The following is a 19766-nucleotide window of genomic DNA, read 5'->3' as shown; positions in this document are numbered from 1 at the left end:
TTAATTCCAAAACCGGGGTTTGACCTAAAGGCAAACCCCTCATCCCTAACCCCCCAATCGTCCTCTCTTTTCTGTGTGTAGGTTGCAGGTACGCCGCTGTAATTGAAGATCTGGAATCCTTGTGCAGAGACGAACAGATCCCCCTTCGTTTCGCAGATTTTTCGGAGGACCGTGTGCACGCCGGGCGCCATCGTCCCGTCAACTTTCGCTCAAATTTGCAGAACAGCACCGTCTCGACATTTTACTACTAATTCCAGGTCTGCAGCTTCATCCTGTATCCCTATCTCTGTTTATAAACGAATCTTTCCTACTTTACATGCATTCCTAGTTCAATCATCCTATCTACATTTCTTTACAAAAGAGGGTATCCTTGCTATCACAACCCTTGAAACTCATTCAGAATCCAATCTTGCATTGCGTGGGATTGGATCTTGTGGGTTTCAACCCCTCTTTTGAATGTAAAGTCTCTCCTAAGTGAAAACCATCAACCCTAGTGACTCTCCCTTCTCTCTCCTTGGAGTTGGGAAGGGGAGAACGACTAGGGTTCGATTTTTCCGCTTTACATTTTGGTGAACCCGACGTGAACATCTTCATTCTGATTATTCATGGTTAGATCTGAAAATTTTGCTTCCCTAATTACATTTCCATGTTTGATCTTTTGCAAATTTTAGAGGCTAATTGCATAAAAACCCTAAAATTTTCTTTTAAGTAATTAAACTTGTGAAATGTTTAATTGTTAATGCTTGTTTCAGATCTACCCTTCTATTACAAATTGTCAATTCATATTTGTGCTTTAATTTTGAAAATTAAGTGGTTAAGTGTCAAAACCCTAATTTTTAAGACCTTGATTCAACCTTTGACTGATAATTTCACTAATCAAAACACCTCCAAATCGGCTGTAATTTTGGATTCCGCAACAAAATCACAATATCTTTCATCCCTGAAAATTTGGAAAAAAGTTGCGAGGACCGTGTGCACCCCGAGCGCCATCGTCCCCGACATTTTTTCCGAAATTTCGGGAGCTAGATCTTACTGTATTTTTCTGCTAATATCCAGAATTTTGGCTGATTTTATCAATTTTAACACCTTCAAAATTAAAATCAAAGTTGGTCTAGCGATTGCTTGGATTAAGGCTTCTAATCATTCAAAAATTGTTGAAATTGAAATTCATATCAAAATTGTGTTTCTTACAGTCCTAAATCTGAAAAATGTGTTAGCATTCATTCGAAATTTCAGCGCTTTATTCAAATTTTTGCAGTTTGTGACTTTTGAAATTAAGTGTTTAATTGCAACAACCTTGATTTCCATTTTCAAAATTCGAATTTTGCATGAAATCAAGTCAACTTTTAAATTTCGAAACTTGCATTGCTTTCAGCATTCCCTCTAAAATCATAAAATTCAAAATTTCAGTTTCCCTCTCTTTTTCAAAATTCAAATTTTACATTTTTCAACAATCTTGGTAGGGTTCAATTTTGAGATTGCAACTTTAATTTGGCCTATCTACAGATCGTAAAATCACTCAATTTTTTCAGATTAGCTTTAAAATCATCATAACTTTCATCCCTGAAAATTTCGAAAAAAGTTGCGAGGACCGTGTGCACTCCGTTCGCCACGGTCCCGGACATTTTTTCCGAAATTTTGGGAGATTGTTCTGATTGCATTTAACAGCTTAAATCTAGGAGATTGGCTGATTTTATTGAAATTTGCTACCTCTAAAATTCAAAATCTTCTCTCTCTCTTTAGTGCATGAGTTTTACAACAATAAGCCCTACTTACACTATTCCCGTTAGACGAAGCCTTAGAATTAAGTCTTTCCAAGGTGTAATTACCAAGGAGATGGAACCTAATTTGAATGGCCTTTTTAACGAGGACATGGGTAATTCCTCTAATCCTCTTAATGATGAAGAAGCTCTCCATGAGGTTTCTGTAGAACAACTTTCGAAATTGGATAACCAATTTGATGATTTTCGACAATGGATGTCTCAAGAATACCCTGATATTGAAGCTCTTTCCTTAATTGAGGGTCTAAAACGTATGGTTCAAAGTGATAAGAATGGAATTGATATTTTGCGTGGTATTGCACACATTGTGGATTCGAATGTGATGCCTATGAAAAGTTGTGCTGAAACCTTAGGTTACACACAACCTCCTACTCAAGTTAATCATTCTATTCCTTTGATGACTTCTATTGCTAATATACCTACTTTTACATCAAACATAATGACTACTTCAATACAAGACATTCCTCCTATGATCACTAATCATGGGGGCAATCCCTCTTCTTCAATCAATCCTCTTCCTTTATTCAATCCGACTTCCTCATTCATTCCTTCAATGAGTGTTCCTATTATATCTCCACAAATAAACATGACGCAAGGGGGCAATTCATTTAACCATTCCATTCCTCCTTGTAGTGTTCCTCCTTTCCAATCATCTCCTATGACTAACCATCATAGTGTCCCACCACCCTACTCTCTACCTTCTTTCAATAACATAACACCTCCATCACAATCTAACACGTCTAATATGAACTCTTCGACTGAAGCGACCATTAACAATCTTGCACAAACTGTCTCTTCTTTACAGCAACAAATTGCCTCTATGAATCAATCTAAGTTTAGTGTGCCCACATTTGATGTGGCGAGCCCACTTTCTCTTGACATTGTTCGAGCTATCCCCCCTAAACATGTTGAAATTCCGCATTTGGAGCTTTATAATGGTAAGGGTGATCCTCTAACACATGTTAAGACCTTTCAAACAATATGTACTGATTTTGCTTATGACCAAAGGTTGCTTGCAAAACTGTTTACTAGAACATTAAGAGATAAAGCCCTACAATGGTATTGCTCGTTGCCTTCTTATTCTATTACTTCTTTCGAACAACTTGCAAATGCTTTCATTCAACAATTTCAGAACAATATAAGTCCTAAAGTTACTTTGATTGATTTAATGCATTGTAAACAAGGTGTTAAAGAAAAAGTAACTGATTTCATTGGTAGATATAAGCATTTGTATGCTCAAATTTCTTTTCCAGTGCCTGACAATGATATTCAAAGAATCTTTATTTCTAATTTACAAAAAGACATTAGAGAAAAACTCCTGTTTTCTGAGTTTACTTCTTTCCAACAGTTGTGCGCAACTCTTCACAATTATCAACTGACTGTGAGTCAAATGGAACAATCACATCCTATGGCTCCGAGTGATAAGGGTGATAGTAGTCAACAACCATTTGGGAAGTTTAAACCGAACAGAGAGTCCGTTAAATTCAATGAAAACATCATCAACAACAATGTGAATGCGGCATCAGGTGTGCCTCTTATTTCTAAGTTTTTCAAGAAAGAGAGAAAGTTTACTCCTTTGAATGAATCATTGCATAGTATTATGAATAAGTTATTGGAACAAAATGTGCTTACTCTTCCTCCTATAAAGCAAATAGATCCTGCAAAGATTAACTCACCCTATTTTGATAACAAATCTTTTTGTCAATTTCATCGTCATCCTGGGCATGATACTGAAAAATGTTTTGCTTTAAAAGGTAAAATTCAAGATTTGATTGATAATAATACTATCTCTGTTTCTGGTGTGAATGATAAAGGCAATACATCTGTAGCTCCTCCTAACCAAAATCTTCAGATTTTTACTGATCCATTGCCTTCTCATACCTCTAATGCGATTGATACTACTGATTCCTCTGTCTCACCTGATGATCTTGTGTCCATGACTCCGAATGTGATTAACTTTGTAGAGCAGCAGAAGATCCCTAAAGAACCTTCCATCACCTTTGATTCCAGTGAAATTATCAAGGCACCTGATGGTCCTTTATATATAGTTGCAAAAGTCAAGAATACACCTTGCCGTGGAGTGCTTATTGATCCTTCTTGTATGGTTAATATCATTACTGAAGAATTCCTTTTTACTTTGCAATTGAATCAAGTGATCTATGATGAAACAAATGTGGTTGTGAAACTATTTGATGCATTTTCTTCTCCTGCAATTGGTTCTATTACATTACCTATTGAGGTCCATAACAAATCCCTTGATGTGGACTTTGCTATTATTCCATCATCCGAACAATTTCGAGTGAAGCTAGGCTATCCTTGGCTATCTTCCATGAAAGCTATTGCTTCTCCTATTCACAAGTGTTTGAAATTTCCCCATAATGGTGAAGTTGTTACTGTCAATCATAGTCTCTTTAAACCAGCTGAAAGAACTTCTAGCGTTCCTATTGATTACTTGTGCAGAGACGAACAGATCCCCCTTCGTTTCGCGGATTTTTCGAAGGACCGTGTGCACGCCGGGCGCCATCGTCCCGTCAACTTTCGCTCAAATTTGCAGAACAGCACCGTCTCGACATTTTACTGCTAATTCCAGGTCCGCAGCTTCATCCTGTATCCCTATCTCTGTTTATAAACGAATCTTTCCTACTTTACATGCATTCCTAGTTCAATCATCCTATCTACATTTCTTTACAAAAGAGGGTATCCTTGCTATCACAACCCTTGAAACTCATTCAGAATCCAATCTTGCATTGCGTGGGATTGGATCTTGTGGGTTTCAACCCCTCTTTTGAATGTAAAGTCTCTCCTAAGTGAAAACCATCAACCCTAGTGACTCTCCCTTCTCTCTCCTTGGAGTTGGGGAGGGGAGAACGACTAGGGTTCGATTTTTTCGCTTTACAATATGCTATCGGGTTAATACCCCGATAGTATATTAATGCCGATTCATAAATGACTCGACATTAATATGCTATCGGGTTATTAGCCCGATAGCATTTAGATCAATGCTTAACATAGTTAAGCAGATCGTCGATCTAATCCATATCCATTATCAATATCATAATCAAAATCAAGGTTACAGTCTGATAAACATATTCAGTTTAGATAATCTAATAGCATAGACGAATAAACCAAAACAGAGGAGATTAATGAGATAGGAAAATCTTATCTTGCAGAAGCTACTAATGCATTAACAAGATGTCTTCGTCCAAAGGCATTCCATGGACGTGAGGGATATATAGTTAAAATTATTGCTGTCTAAGAGAAGAACAATCAGATTGATCAAAGAATTAATTAGTTAGTTAATGATATTGTCAATAAACAAAGGATACTGATTAGGGATATGATTAGTAAGTTGTTTGAAGGGACATGATGGAAGAGATACAACTCTTCACATCATGCCCACCCGATGATTATTAGAGGAGGTTCGTGGTTCACCGAAGAAGCATGGAAGATATTATCTATTATTGAGTACAAAGTTGGAAAGCTCTAAATGAGCAGCAGATCAACAAAACATGGAAGCATGAATAATACATGGAAAACATCAGGGACGGCTTCATAATTGCAGACCATAGGCTATAAGAAGACTATTCTGGAAAAGTGATCAGGAATAAGATCCTTTACATTATCACATTGGAGCTGATCCAGTTCACTCCATGCATGGTTATATAGATATTATTCAGGCACTGCGTTCTATACAAGGATCGGCAATTATTCTTCTTTACAAAGTTATCTATTGATCAAGAACTTAGTCAATTATTTTGGAAGGCACACTTATATCACATTTAACATAGCAACTCAGTTTTAGCAGTCTATCTTGTAGAAGTCAAATCAGACCCTCTGCTTAATAAAAGAACAGAATTTATATCAGACTTGTTGCCTATATCAAAAGGATAATCATAGTAATCTTTCGTACCACTCTTGGTACAAATTGACATCTACTATAAGGTTGATTACTTAGAAAATATATTACTTCACATTCATCAAAGGATGCAAACTAAAGTTATCATGTTCAAGATATTAGTAAAAGCTTTTTCATCAAAGAGATTGATAAAATTTCCTTTTATATCTTAAATCCTGTGGGATTAACCTACAAATCTTGAACAATCCAAGTCCAGGTCATTACATATAAAATTAATGATTTCAAAAAAAAATATTATGTAACCAAGAAAGATATTTAGATTTTAGAATTGATCTAACGAGAACTATTAAGTAAGCATCAGCATTAGCAACAAGATGTGATACAACCAAATACCGTAGAGGACAGGTAAAAACTAAAAGCCTACATTTACAAAAAATATAAAATTGGCATGTTGAAGAATAGCACTAAAGTGAAAAACAATAAATCTCAATAGAGAATATCAACTTTATAGCACAACTCAGTAGATGAAAAGACAAAAGAAGGATGGGAATAAATTATTTTTTTCAAATATAGAATTCAAAGACACAAAAGTGAGGAACTTTCCATGTTCAAGTGCAACACTCATGAGTCACAACATTGAAAGATGCCAACTGAGATATTGGCACAATCTGATTTGTTGTGTCTGAAAATCAAACTTTGAATAGTGTATTGTAACTCGGAGTTTTAAATTGCAGAAGTTTGAGTTTGATGTGTTTTTGGGGGTTTTAGGAGATAGAATGAATAATGCAAATTGGAAATGCAAGCAAGAACAATTGACATCAACTGAAACGAAATTTCAGAATAACTGATTTATTAACAGAAACTATAAATTGCAAGGAATTAAATAATTTCAATACTAAATAGCCAAATTTGGCCTACTAGTGATCCAACGCCTTGCCTGGAGGCTTCATAATTGACCCGAACTGATGAATAGGATGAAACAGGAGCTTCCAAGGGGCCACAATGGCTCCAATGTTATTAATTTTCTATCACTATAATTATCAAAAACTTTTATTGCAACAATAAGTAAATCTGAAGCCAATTTTTCCAGGTCACCAGGCAGGATGACCATATTCTGACAATTTTCCTTAAAGATTTGCTGGTGTAGTCCACATATGCCTTGATAACCTTGAATAAACCCTGGATCTGCTCATATTTATTGCTAACAATGAATTTTGTAACAAATTGCAGCCTCAAAACTCCTTATTTATTTTATTTGGTTTCCCAGGTGCCAAATGAGAAGGTACGGCCTGCTGGAGAAGGGCACAACTGCTGCAATAATGATTATGGTTGCTGGTGGGGGTCTCCAAATAGCCCAGATTTGCTGTTAATACACCTCCAATGCTTCTGTTGCTGTAAAACTACCACAATTAACCCTCAAATGGTCTGAATGTGGCTTCCTTTCAAACGCCTAAGTGCTGGAAGAGATTGGGGTTGCGTCCAATCTGATCTACAATGGGAGTTTCCGTTCCCAATTGCTTACAATTCCACTGCTCTGCGATTTGCAGACTTCTCCATGAGAAAACATCAATAAAAAAATGAATCAAGAATGGTAAAATGATTGCCCATACATACCTTTATGCCTTCTAAACCCACGCCCAATTTAGGGATTCAATTATACCATGATTCCAAGAGAATATTCTCTTTTGCTTGGACGTACCTCATGAGGTTATAATAATCATTAAAGTGGGGCCATTTTAATTAAAGTTGCAATTGCCTAGTTAGGTGTGCAAGGTAACTTTTTAAATAAAGTTACTTATTAAGTCATAAAGTAACTTATTAAGTTACTTTTATTAACTTTTGAATAATAAAGTTATAACTTCATAAAGTTACTTTTATTAAAAAAATTCTATTAATAGAAAAAAGTAACAAAGTAACTTATAACCTCTTATAAGCTTTTATTATAAACTTTATTGAATAATTTCCCACCAAGCTCCAAAATTGGCTAAGTATAGCTCCTCCTAGTGGACCAAACCCAAGTCACAAGGTTCGAATTCGACAGCCATGAAATTCAGATGAAATTCGACAAGGGAAAAATTCGAAAAAAAAATTCCGATAAAATTCGCCTTCTATAATTTTGTTTATTTTTAAATATATGTATACTTCTAATAAATTATCAGAATAGCGACCCTTGTTGGAGAAAATCCGAGGGCGACCCAGCAGTTGCAGACACCCATGACCCAATAGATACAAAGCATATACAAAGAATACCCACGACCAGCTGAGTTGTGTTTAGAGGCGGATAGCAGTGCTTTATAGAGGAAATTTGATTTTTTTATAGAAGTTTGAAATTCGATTAAATTCGAACCTCATCCATGAAAATCGTCGTATCCTATGACTTAGGACCAAACATCTCCTAACCCCATCATTTGCCTGCGGAGACGGCTAATAGGCAAATCTAAGATTCTTGAGTGACCACTGTAAAAACGGGGACATTACAAAAATCTATGGAAACAAACAAGTTTCAAATTTAATGTATCAAAATATAGTTCAACTAACAATATACAAAAACCATTTTTAAAGGAGAATGCATGTAGCATGGTTTTATAACTCATGTATCAATAATTTATCAAATGACATTACCTAGTCCAAAAGGCACTTTTCACATCACGAGTGTAAAAATCCTTTTAAGTTTTTCACTTGTAGAAACCCCAAGTCTAAGATGGTTCAAGACAATTGTGAAGTTTGAAAATTTAATGTCATAAGTCAACTGCACACCAATGTATCTCATTCAAAGTTGTAGCAAAGGATCTTCATTTCTACACTTTAAACTCAAATCACTTACTAAATGTGTTGAGCCAAGTTGCACCACTCCATGAGAAAGTACACCTATTAGAGCAATTGTCTGCACAAATATCAAATGCATATAGAGTTAAACAAGTAAATCCATATATATTGGTGAAGCCTGAAATTAAAAGAAATTTAAAAATTTAGTCGTAAAACAAACCTTGATTCCAGCTGCAAATTGATTCTGCCATCCAGCCTGTGATTTTTTAGATACAAAATTAGATAACAACTGATTTGATATAGGGTATGTTTATATCTACTGAGACTGTAAGTCTCACACTTTACTTGTATTTTCTTCCAGCCAATCGAATTGATAGAAAAACATAAGGATTCCATGTGAAGAATCATCATTTCTGAAAACACATTTCAAGAAAAATGGCATAACTTTTCTAATTTGAGTGCATCACCGAAAAAAAAGTAAAAGATCAAAATGTATTCAACCAGGTTGATATCACAGAATAAAGGAAAAATTGCACAGCAAAATTACAGATCTGGACAACAATAAAGTATTTGAATAGCATATTTGATAAATGAAGCTCAGTCTGCCAAAGTGGGAATTTCAAAGAAAAAGATCAGAAAGATTTGGAAAAAGTTCCAAATCAATGGAACACAATCCTACCATCTATTCTTAGTTCAATGAATTAGACTCCATTTTCTCAAAGATCTTCAAAGAAACCATCTTTCATATGTACGGTCATTCTCATTTGTAATGTGGTATGTAAGAATCACAAACTGTTAAGGAAAAACAAAAAGATCTCACATTCCAATTCCCTTGTTCATTTCTTGGTATGGATAAGTTCTACATGCTCCATTTTTATTCACAACTGAAGCAATAGAATCTTAAATGGAGATTTGTAGTACAACCCTCTGTAACAAAGGAGTAGAAGAATCGACAGCATACAAGTCCTGATTTTTTTCAACACAACCATGCCAAAACTCTCTCTTGTTCCTTAAAAATGTCATGATCCTCTCTGAATTTATGAATGTCTTCATAATCATAAGCCCGCCTTGTATTTTCTCAAATAAATGGTGTTATCTGCTGATTTCCCTTGTGATTTATAAACAGTATAATTTAATGTTGTATTGATATTCGTGAGATCTACTCATTTTGCTATTTAATTGTCAGCTAAAGTTAATAAGTTAGAAAATGGTCAAAAAAGTTAGCCCTCAACACCTGTGGTCTAACTGAAATCTGTTGGCTGTTTAAAAAGAACTTCCACAGTCAGGGAAGCACACTGATTTATATATGGTTCTACTTCTCCCTATGCTGCTTTCTGTGTAACTGAACACTAACTTGAAAAAAGCATTAATTGTGGTCTGATCTGCTAACCTAATTTTGTAGTGTTGTTTTGGTAGCATAGAATTTCAGTAGTTTAACTTTACATGATCCACCTATACTAATTCAGGAACTCTTTTGGTGATTGAAGGACTGTTGTAGATTGATTGCCCATCCCTTAAGTAAATTTAAAAACATTCGATGACCTTGTACAAGCCAGATTTGTAGTCTTAGAAAGGGGTATCAAGGAGAAAATTTTATGTTAATTGCAATTACTAAACCATAGATGTAGACTTCGTTGTCAACAAAGTCAGTTTGGTAAGATGATCAACACCACTTTGATTTCAATCAGTTGTTTCTTCTCAAAAGAGAATGGAATGACCTCCAATTTTTATCTAAAACTAAAAATTGAACATTCATATCCTTAATCCTTGTAGTGTGTAAATATTATTTTATAGTGGTTATGTATTTTCTATTGAAGGAAAAGGTATTGTATTTATTTGGATTTCTGTACATTGTTAAAAAGGGAAGGAGATAAATTATCTGTCTTCTAGAAAATCATTCTTTGTTGAATGATATGTTAAATTCATGAACATAAAATATTAATCCTTGTAAAGGATCAGGAGATATTTTCAATTATTGTGTTTTTGACAGAGAACATAGTTTACTTCTTGCAGCTATAGCGTCCCTTTCTGATATTTTTATGAATTCTGTAATTTTTTTATATTTGCTTTTTAAGCAATAACAAGGCAATATTGCAATGCTAACCAACATGTGAGAACTAATATCAATGATCAAACTTCTTGTATAACAATTGATATTAGTATTACAATGGACAACTCACTTACAAAACAACACACTGATATTAACTAAAGATTAATGTAATAGATGCATACAACAGACCCTTATGAATTTGTGATTCAAAATTATATAGATAAACAACTAACAAATTTAAACTCACAAGAGTGTAGTAGCAACAATCAGAGCAGATTAATTGGCAAGTACAAACAATAGTTGCTGATACATACTATTGCTATAAATATAATAATCATTGATACAAATTGCTATTATAAATACTCCTCAGAATGATAGGGTATTATTGGTACTGTAGCAACGGTATCGAAAAGTGCTGTAGCAGTATTGTAACAATAGCACTATAACAGTGGTACTATAGCAAACTAGAAACTAAGAATAATCTACAACCTTTGTACAACTGTTATTCCTAAGTGAAATACTCTTGAAGAATAGAGGGTTTTCATCCTCTACCTTACCTGGAAACGAAAAGGGTTTTCATCCTCCAAATTCCTACAGTCCAAGGGTTCTCATCCTTGGGTGAGAAGATGGACGCAAGTGCTCAGCTCTAAGAAAGGGTTTGATTTTAATAAAAAATGGATGTCTTCATTTGAGAAATATTTCCTTTTATAACATTTTGGCCACTGTCAATTTGAATTCTCTTTTCCTTCCTAAAAGTGTTCACTTAAAACACTTTAAAAAATATTATAAGGCCTTATTGTGTCCCATTTATATGGCCCACTTAATAATAACGAAGTTATCGGTCTTGATACTAGTTCGGATTTGGGTTTGGGGGTTCATTTGCAGGTTTGGTCAAAAAATATTTGGGATTGGGTTTATTTTGGGTTTTTCCATACAAAAGGATATAAAAAATAATAAATATACACATATTTGCAGCAGTAATTAATTTGAAAATACCACACATAGCATCATATATTGTATTATAAACAAAACTACCATATAAACTAAAAACTATTACAATGTCAGTTAGTACTCGTGGAAAACTAAAGATTCTGATGTTGGTACTCATCATAGCAACAGTTCAGGTTCTTTGGAAAATAAGTTTGTGGTTTCCAATGATAACCCATTGTTTGAGATGGGTATAGAGAAGACATATGACAATCCAGTTTTTGAGTGGAAAGATGGAACATCACTCGGTTCTAGCATTGCTCTTGGTGAAAATAGCAATGTGTGGAAACCAAGAGAAGATTTGAGATCTAAGTTGGATGATACTTGGAGCTATGGTGAGCACTTTTTAACTGAACAAAGTAATCAGCCTTTTAGCATTTGAGATCCAGGTTTAAAAGAAACTAAGTTTGAAGAGGATCCAACATGGGATGAATTTACATTTGATCCTAATATTGTATTGGTTTTAAAGAACAATGTTTACATGGAAGATGGCATTGATGGTGTTGATGACATGACTGATTTATCAATGCATATTGCTGATCTTGAGCATAGACATAGTAGCCTTGTTGATCTAGATTCACAGTTCATTGTTGAGGGTGATAAAGAAGAGGCACATGTGATTTGTGACAGCCTAGAAGACTTTGATACCCAGTGTGATAGTTGTGATTTTGGTATTCATTGTAACAACAATACATTTGCCTTGCATGATTATGATTGGAAGAATGAATTGTTGGTGTCTGCTGAAAATGAAATACACGCTTTATCTAGATTGGATGACATTAGAAGCCTAGTTGAAAAATTCATCTTCATGACACCAAGAGACCAATGTGAACAAAATGTTCCCCTTGCTGATATGCACATGATCAAGAACACAATGGAAGGAATAAAATTGGTTTTCTTACACATGATGCATGATAGAGATGTTGCCACCAAGTTGCAGATGAGACTTTGTCTTTGAATAAGCAATTGAGGGGAGAGGTTAGTGAGCTCACCATTGAGCTTGATTCCACTAGGCTTTCTTTCAAAAGCGTCCAATAGACACTTCTTGAAGCAAATGATCAGCTCTATGAGGCCAAACATTTAAGAGAGAAAGAGAATAGAGAAATGGCCAAGGAGATCAATCAGGTAATGAAGGAGCTTGATTGCATTCAGGAGGAGTATGATCTTGCTCTTTGTCACCTAAGATCAGAAAAGTGATTTTGGAGCAGCTGAATGTTTGGGTGGAGCATGACTATGATAGTAATCAGCAAGTTGATAATCTGTTGTGTGATACAAATTCTGAGTGGACGATTGTTAATCCACTTTTCAAGTTTGATGTGGGAATTCCTTTTGACTTCAATGATGAGGGTTGATCACATTGCAGAGTTTGGGACCTAGGCGCAATTTGCAAACATGAGATATTGTTTCAAAATTGGAGCATTGATCAAATGCATACTCTTGGGCATCTTCTTTTGAAAAGAATGGATCAGATTTTCAGATTTGAGCTTGTTGATTGGTTGCAGATTAGTTACTTCACTTTATGGTTTTTTCTCATTCAAGGGAGTTGGTTCAATTTCTTTGGTCATGTAAGTAATGGTTTTCAATTGGAGATTGCTTAGAGGTGTTTTCCAATAATCTTTGATTTATTTTTGAGCATTGGAATACTCAAATTTCATGCTTATACTTGGAAAATTCATTGGTACTACTGTTGTCCTCTATGTTGAGCACTTCAATCTGATTGCACTTCATTGATTTCAATCATTTACAGCAGTAGTTATTGTTTATTTGAGACCGTCCAAACTCAAGGAGTTCTCTTTATGAAGGTTTGTGTTGTAAAATTTAATAGCTTACCTCCAAAGTTGGTCCTGGACAGTGGACTTCTTTATGCTATGGCTCATATTTTAGAAAGCCTTGGAGTTGTGACAATGAGCGTTAGCACTATTGTCCACAATCTGATCAGCTTACACACGAGTTCAGATTCTGATCAACAAATGTGTTTGATGGTTCCTTTTGCTCATTAAGTAGTGGATTGGGAAGATATTTTGAGCAAAGGATGGTTCTATGTGGAGTTGGAGTCACTAGAGAGGATATTTCCAGCCTTGGATGTAAGAAGATGTGTTGTTTTGGATGACGATTTCTTGTGTTGCAGCAGTTGTTCATCTTCTTGGATGTTGATTTCCCTAAGATCAGATCTCAAGTCAATTATTTCAGACTTGGTGGGCTGTTGGTGTACTCTTTTTCAGACTTCATAGTCTCCTGGCAGGACGGGTTTATGGTCTCAGATAAGAGGTATGGCGAGTTGGGGCAATCAGTATCTGTGTATGGGAAGTGCTCAAGCTCTAACTAGTGGTTATCCTTATGCCCTCTCTTCTTCTTATGGTTAAGACAACAAACCTTTGCTTTCTTTGGTTCACCATTTTGAGGTGCTTGGAGTGGGAACTGTAAGAGTTTTCAGAAGTCTCCTTGGTTGTATCAAAATAATTCAATTGAGGCTTAGTAGATTCATGTGGAGTTATGAGAATGAGTTTGTTGAGCTCTTGCAAAGGATTGTTTTCCTCCTTGCAAGGAGATTTGGAGAAGTCACATTTACATTCATGGCTCTGCTTGACACCTTGGGGAGATATGTTGTGGAGTTTGATTGTGAGTTGAGTAGACTTAATTTCCTATTGCCCAGGATTGTGATAGATAGTGGCATTGTTGATATTGATTATTCAGAGCTTTATGGGCATGAGATGCTGTATGATATTGGTTTCAGTCCTTCAAGATTTTTCAGCTTGAGTATATTGGATGGTAACATTTTGGAGTCACAAGGGAGGATAGTGCAGTTTTGGCGTGATGTTTTCATTGATGTGATCAGAGTGGCGCAACATTGGCATGGTGGGTTGTTCCTGAGACGGTCATGGGACCCTGGGATTGTACTTGCTTTGGTGTGGATTAGTTTAAAATGTTTTTGGAGTTGTGGTGGCATTGCTTGAGGAAAAGCAATTTTGGGAAGGGCGGATTGTAATGTCCCCTTCTCCGCAGTGATCAATTAAGTTGGCCGTTAGCCTATCCCGGAGACCCATAGGCTAGTCGGGAGAAAAAATTTGGTTTCCTACCTCTAGGAGGATGTTTCAGCGTTTTTGATGGCTTGCCTTTCGGAGTTTGTTAGTTTGGATTTTGGATTCCTTCTAGGTTTTCAGAGAGCTTCAGGATGGTTCAACATGCAACTGAATTTGAGGACTTTTCCAGACATACTATTTTTAGTAAGTTGCAACGGCTTCTCATAATGTGGTTAAAATGCATTTGGACACACTTACTATTTTTAGCAGTATGCTATTTTTAGTAAGTGCTATTTTTAGCAAGTGCGGGCGAGGACAATTTATTTTTTGGGTTTTTTGAGAGCTTCGCAGCAGTGTGACATGCATCGACATCTATTCACTTTTGGCAGACTTACTATTTTTAGTAAGTGACAATTGTTTCTCGGTTTGTGCCCTAATGGTGTTTGGAGACACTTACTATTTTAGGGTTTCAGACTGAGCCAGTGCAGCACAAGCTATTTTTAGCAGTCCAGTTTGACATGGTGATCCAATGATTCAGTGCTATTTTTGGCAGGGTTTCTGCAGCTCAGTGAAGTGGCTATATCCGACAAGGCATTTCTTTTAGTTTGATCTCCTGTAATCTTGGAGCTTGTTTTGGCAAGTTCAATATTTGATGGAAAATGAAGTTTTAAGTTGAATTATAACTTAAGGCAAAAATGGATGATTTATTAAAGGGATTGCTTAAGTTATATTAAAAAAAGTCATTTTCTCAATTATATTGGGCGAATTCATGGTTGAGCAAAAATATATTATTAGTGAATTATTAATAAGGCAAGTTGGATGCCTTAGAAAGAAATAAGTTAATTTTATGAAATAGTTCACTTATTTACTTTGGACGCCATGATGAACTTTATTGATATTTTTTATTAAGTATATTTACTTCCTTGTGATGGACGATTTTGGGCAAAAAAGAAATGAAATGCAAATTACAAATTTGAGAGAATTGAATGTGCATTTGGATTTGGCGTCCATTTGGGAGTGAATTTGAATTTGAATTTGGAGCTTCAAAAGCTATAAATAAGAGTGTTGGGCTCTTGTTTTGGGTATCCAATCTTGTTATGATAACAAAGTGTTGTCAAAATGTCGTCAGACTCTTACTTCAAGCGATGCACACCTCCTAGTGCCTCAGTTTTGTGCTTGAAAGATAGTGCCTAGCCGAATATATGACTGTTTCTCATCCAGAGGAGCAGATTGGGCTCAACGTTGCTGAAGATTTGTGTGGTTTTAGAGTGTTTCTGTTGCTAGTCAATGAGTGCGCTGAAGTAGATTATTGGTCGCAGGTCTCAATGTGTCATTCTCCTCATTCTAGGTACTTCTTCTATCTCTCTTTTTGGTTTGGGCGATTCATTTTGTGAGTTTGTAGAGTCTAAAATGGTGTTTTGGATTTCATTTTTGCAAAATCGTACCCTAGCTGGCCGTACCATGTGGCTGTGTGCTTTGGGATGCATGCATAAATTATCGGGGTCAGTTTGCCATGTTTTGTTGTCCTAGGATTGATCACCTACCTCCTAGTGATTTTATGCTTTTAGTTTCATGTCATTTGGTTAAGAATTGAGCGAGTTATGAGTGTTTTAGTGGGATTTGGTGTTGTTGGTCTGTGTGTTTTCAGCATGCTGGGAGTATATCAGATTTAGAGATTTCTGATTTTGGAGCGTCTTTCTTGTGTGGAGATTGGTTTTAGAGTGTGTGGGTTCTTTGGAGTAGAGAGGAAGATCTTGGTAATTGTTTGCAGTTGTTGGTTCTTCATTCTTATCTTCTATGATTCATATTGTAATGCAGGTAGTAGTACTAACAACAATTTCTATTGATCTTTCTTAGACCCACTGCAAAGTGGAAGAGGCTGGCCTTGCCGCCTATCTTTTGGATAGTGATTTCTCTTAATTTGTAATCCATATTGTGCATTGTAAAGCTAGTTAGTAGTACTAACAACTATCTAATTGGATTATTTCTCTTAGTCCCACTCAGAGAAATGAAAATCACCAGAAAATCGCCAGACTCGGCAAGTCCGAGTCCGAGACATGCTCGCCGAGTCTCTGGGACTCGGACTCGGACTTGTCCGAGTCTGGCAAGCAACTCGCCAGACTCACCGAGTTGGCGAGTTTGGCAAAAACTCGCCAAACTCGACGAGTCCAGTGCCTGAAACTCGGCTACTAGCTGGGTTACGTAAAATGACAAAAAAAAACATTTTAAAAAGTTTTTTTAAAATGAATGGTCTCGTCTTTGTTCACTACAACCTCCACCTAAGAATGAGAAAAATTAGAGTTACAACATGTCAGCCAATAGAAAAATAACACCCAACATGTCAGCGATGCCCCTTGACCCCAACTTGGGGGCGCTACCCACAAACCCTCGTCGAAAAATATGGGGGGAAACTGCGTCGATAGAAGTAGGGAAAATTTAACCTCCGAGTCTGACACTGATTGGATCGACCAGGTAGATATAGAGCCTAAGACTGTAGCCATGGCTGAGGAGGAGCGAAGAGCACGAGCACAAATAGGAGATTCAGAGGCAGATAGATGTTCTTGATGTTGGCGAGCATGGCATGGTGTCACAGGGAGTGGCTATGGCTGTCGAATCATCCCGGACCTACCTTAGACGCCTTCACAGGGGGTCGGGGCCGGAGGGTGCAGCCATGCTGGCTCCTGTGAGCCATAGGCTTGTAGTTGTATTTACCTTTGGTATTTGTATGAAACATTTGATGATGATCATATGATGACATGGATTTTTCATTCCATGAGTTTTGTAATATTGTATACATTTGACAATATTTATATATGTATGTTTGTTATTTCCTTCAGCTACAATTTGTGTTTATGCTTATGTGATTGATATATACTTGTGTATGTAATCAAATGAGCCGAGTTTGATGATGTTATTGTGTCTTTAAGGTGTATTCAATAAAGGGTGCTTGAAACAAGTTTTAAATCTTTAAAAATCTCTAAATTTCTTGAGTTTTTCACTTTCCCGAGTCCAGCCAAGTCTGAAGCCGAGTCTGACTCCGAGTCCCGAGTCCGAGTCCGATTCGGCCTTGCTGAGTCTGAGCCGAGTCCGAGTCCCCTTTCTTTGGTCCCACTGCATAAGTGGAAGAGGTTGGCTTTGCCCTCTATTTTGAATATTGTAATACTTTCCTCCCGCTACATAAGCGGTCGAGTTGATTGTAATTTCATTTTAGTCCTCCCACTGGATAAGCGGTAGAGTGATTGTTCTACAGTTTCTTGTATTGTCTTTGGTTGTTTTACTGCCTAGTGATCTTCAATATTCTCCATATCCCACTGAAAAGTAGAAGGGGCTAGCTTGCTGCCAAAGTATTGTAATCAATTTTAGTTTCTTGCATCTAACGATCCCCTCACTGTATGCTCTCACCCTCCTAGATTGGGATCTCGGTGATTAAAAAGTGAAAGGGCTACTTTTAGCATTTCCTTTCTGCGCAAGTTTGATTATTCTAACCTTAACGGGTGAATCTTGTTGTGTTAAAAATGAAAAAAAATTAAGGGGGATATTACAAAAGGATCCGCAAGATTCACCAACAACAAATAGGTCCAAGCGGTTCCAGTGCCAGAAAACTGTCTCGAAATCCGAAAGTGATAACTTGCTGGAAAATGATCCAAACATTCTGCAGTTTAGGAATAAGGAAGATAATCACGTTCAAAAGCAAAATCCAGCTCCACAAGAACCGGTGAGGCAATGCAAGGAAATACAGAAAGAAATGTTGCAACTGCAAAACAGAAAACAAACAGAAAACAAATGTTTTTGGTTGATGCAAGATTGCCAAGAACCGAGGATGCTCCTGCATCAATTGTATCCACACCTTGTGTATATTCATGTGTATACTCCATGTTTTATGTAGATACTTCCTACCTTATATGCTTTGGATTTACACCTTATGTGTATTCGTATGTATGACTGAGGACTTATGTATTCATGTGTATGCTTGATGTATTGGGTTTGTACATGGAGTGTTTATACATGCTTTGCACCTTGTTGTGACCTTTTCACACATCGCCCCATTGCTAACGGGAACCCCCTCTTTTCCTGCTTTTTGCGTTGTTAGGTTAGGGTTTTGGCTGCTTAGTGGGCAATTTTGTGTTTCTCGTGCCCGAGTCTCGGAGTTTTGATCATGCCTAGTGTCGTTTAGGGTTTTGAGGTTATAGGATCAAGTTGCAAACGTTTGAATATTAATGACCATAATTTTGTCTAAGTGTTGACCTTTTTTAGCGTTAATGTATTGTTCACGTGTATTTTGTACACTATCAAACACAAAATAAAATACCCAAGGGTACCTTATCCTCTCTTGAATAAAGCCTCTGATTGTTGAAGATGTCGCAAAAAAAGGATCAATCAGAATGACTCCAAGGTTCTTCGATGTAGGGTCTCTACGTGTGGATAAGCACCAGTGGTCGTCGTAAATGCTGTTTCATCAAGGGGTCTTACGTTTCCGAATTGCAGGAACAAAATTTCCTAAACTAACAAATTCTCAAAAAAGATCAAAAGGTAGGGTTTGCAAGAGACGAATTCTAATCTAATCCTAAGAATGACTCAATGTAGGCTAGACTTGGTAAGATTCTACCAATTTCAGTATTGCCAAGCAATTACAACTCCACTCGAATTGGTGCGATCTTCTAAGGTGATTAGTGATTTTCAAATCATCAAGAATTAGAAATACTACCATAAAGGTACATATCAATAGTCCAAGAATGATTGAAGGTTCAAGCAATCCAAATATCTCCAGTTGACCACACAAGGCGTCCTTACAATCAGTAAGAAGCTAGTGGTTTGGAACGTGAATCTCACCAAAGATGAAGCTCAACACTTAGTCCTTCAAACTAAAATACTACTTTGACTGAGAATGATTCAAGAAAGTAAACAACCATGAAGATAGCCACAAGAATTGCAATAAAACACCATAACTTCAATATTTTATTGATCTCAAAGCCAAAATAAACAACAATTGCTTGAAATTCCTTCTTCAATGCTCAATCTTGCTACAAAATAACTTTCTTCTCTCTAATATCTAAAATCTGATTTCTGATCTCTCATCTAGTATCTAATATCTAATATCTAATCACAAAATGAAAATGAGTGAGGGTATATATAGCATCCTCAATTACAATGAATGGCCCAGATCAAAAGAAGATCAACGGCTGAGATTCTAACACCTAAACCCTAATTAGGGTTTATTACAAAAAGTTCCCTTTTTAGTTGAACAATATTAGATGCATAGCCAAATATTTAATTGGCACAAAAATCTAGGAAACATAGACCAATGA

At 36.3% G+C, this 19766-nt stretch overlaps 1 protein-coding gene across 7 annotated transcripts in view; it reads right to left on the bottom strand.

Annotated features, from left to right (window-relative positions):
• LOC131079056 (uncharacterized) overlaps positions 1 to 19766 on the bottom strand; it is a 261018-nt gene that overhangs the window by 83463 nt on the left and 157789 nt on the right. For all 7 annotated transcript variants that reach the window (XR_009113903.2, XR_009113902.2, XM_058016941.2 and 4 more), the window contains 2 exons: positions 8624 to 8659; positions 8462 to 8521 (listed from right to left, as the gene is read on the bottom strand). Coding sequence is in view for 5 of the 7 variants with exons in the window: in XM_058016941.2 (XP_057872924.2) it covers positions 8462 to 8521; positions 8624 to 8659 (96 nt within the window). In the remaining 2 variants the exon portion in view is untranslated. The remainder of the gene's footprint in view (positions 1 to 8461; positions 8522 to 8623; positions 8660 to 19766) is intronic.

Source organism: Cryptomeria japonica, chromosome 4 (genome assembly GCF_030272615.1).
Source record: "Cryptomeria japonica chromosome 4, Sugi_1.0, whole genome shotgun sequence".
NCBI classification, from domain to species: Eukaryota; Viridiplantae; Streptophyta; class Pinopsida; order Cupressales; family Cupressaceae; genus Cryptomeria; species Cryptomeria japonica.
The sequence above is the reverse complement of the archived record's forward strand: the minus strand, read 5'-3'. Positions and strand labels throughout refer to the sequence as shown.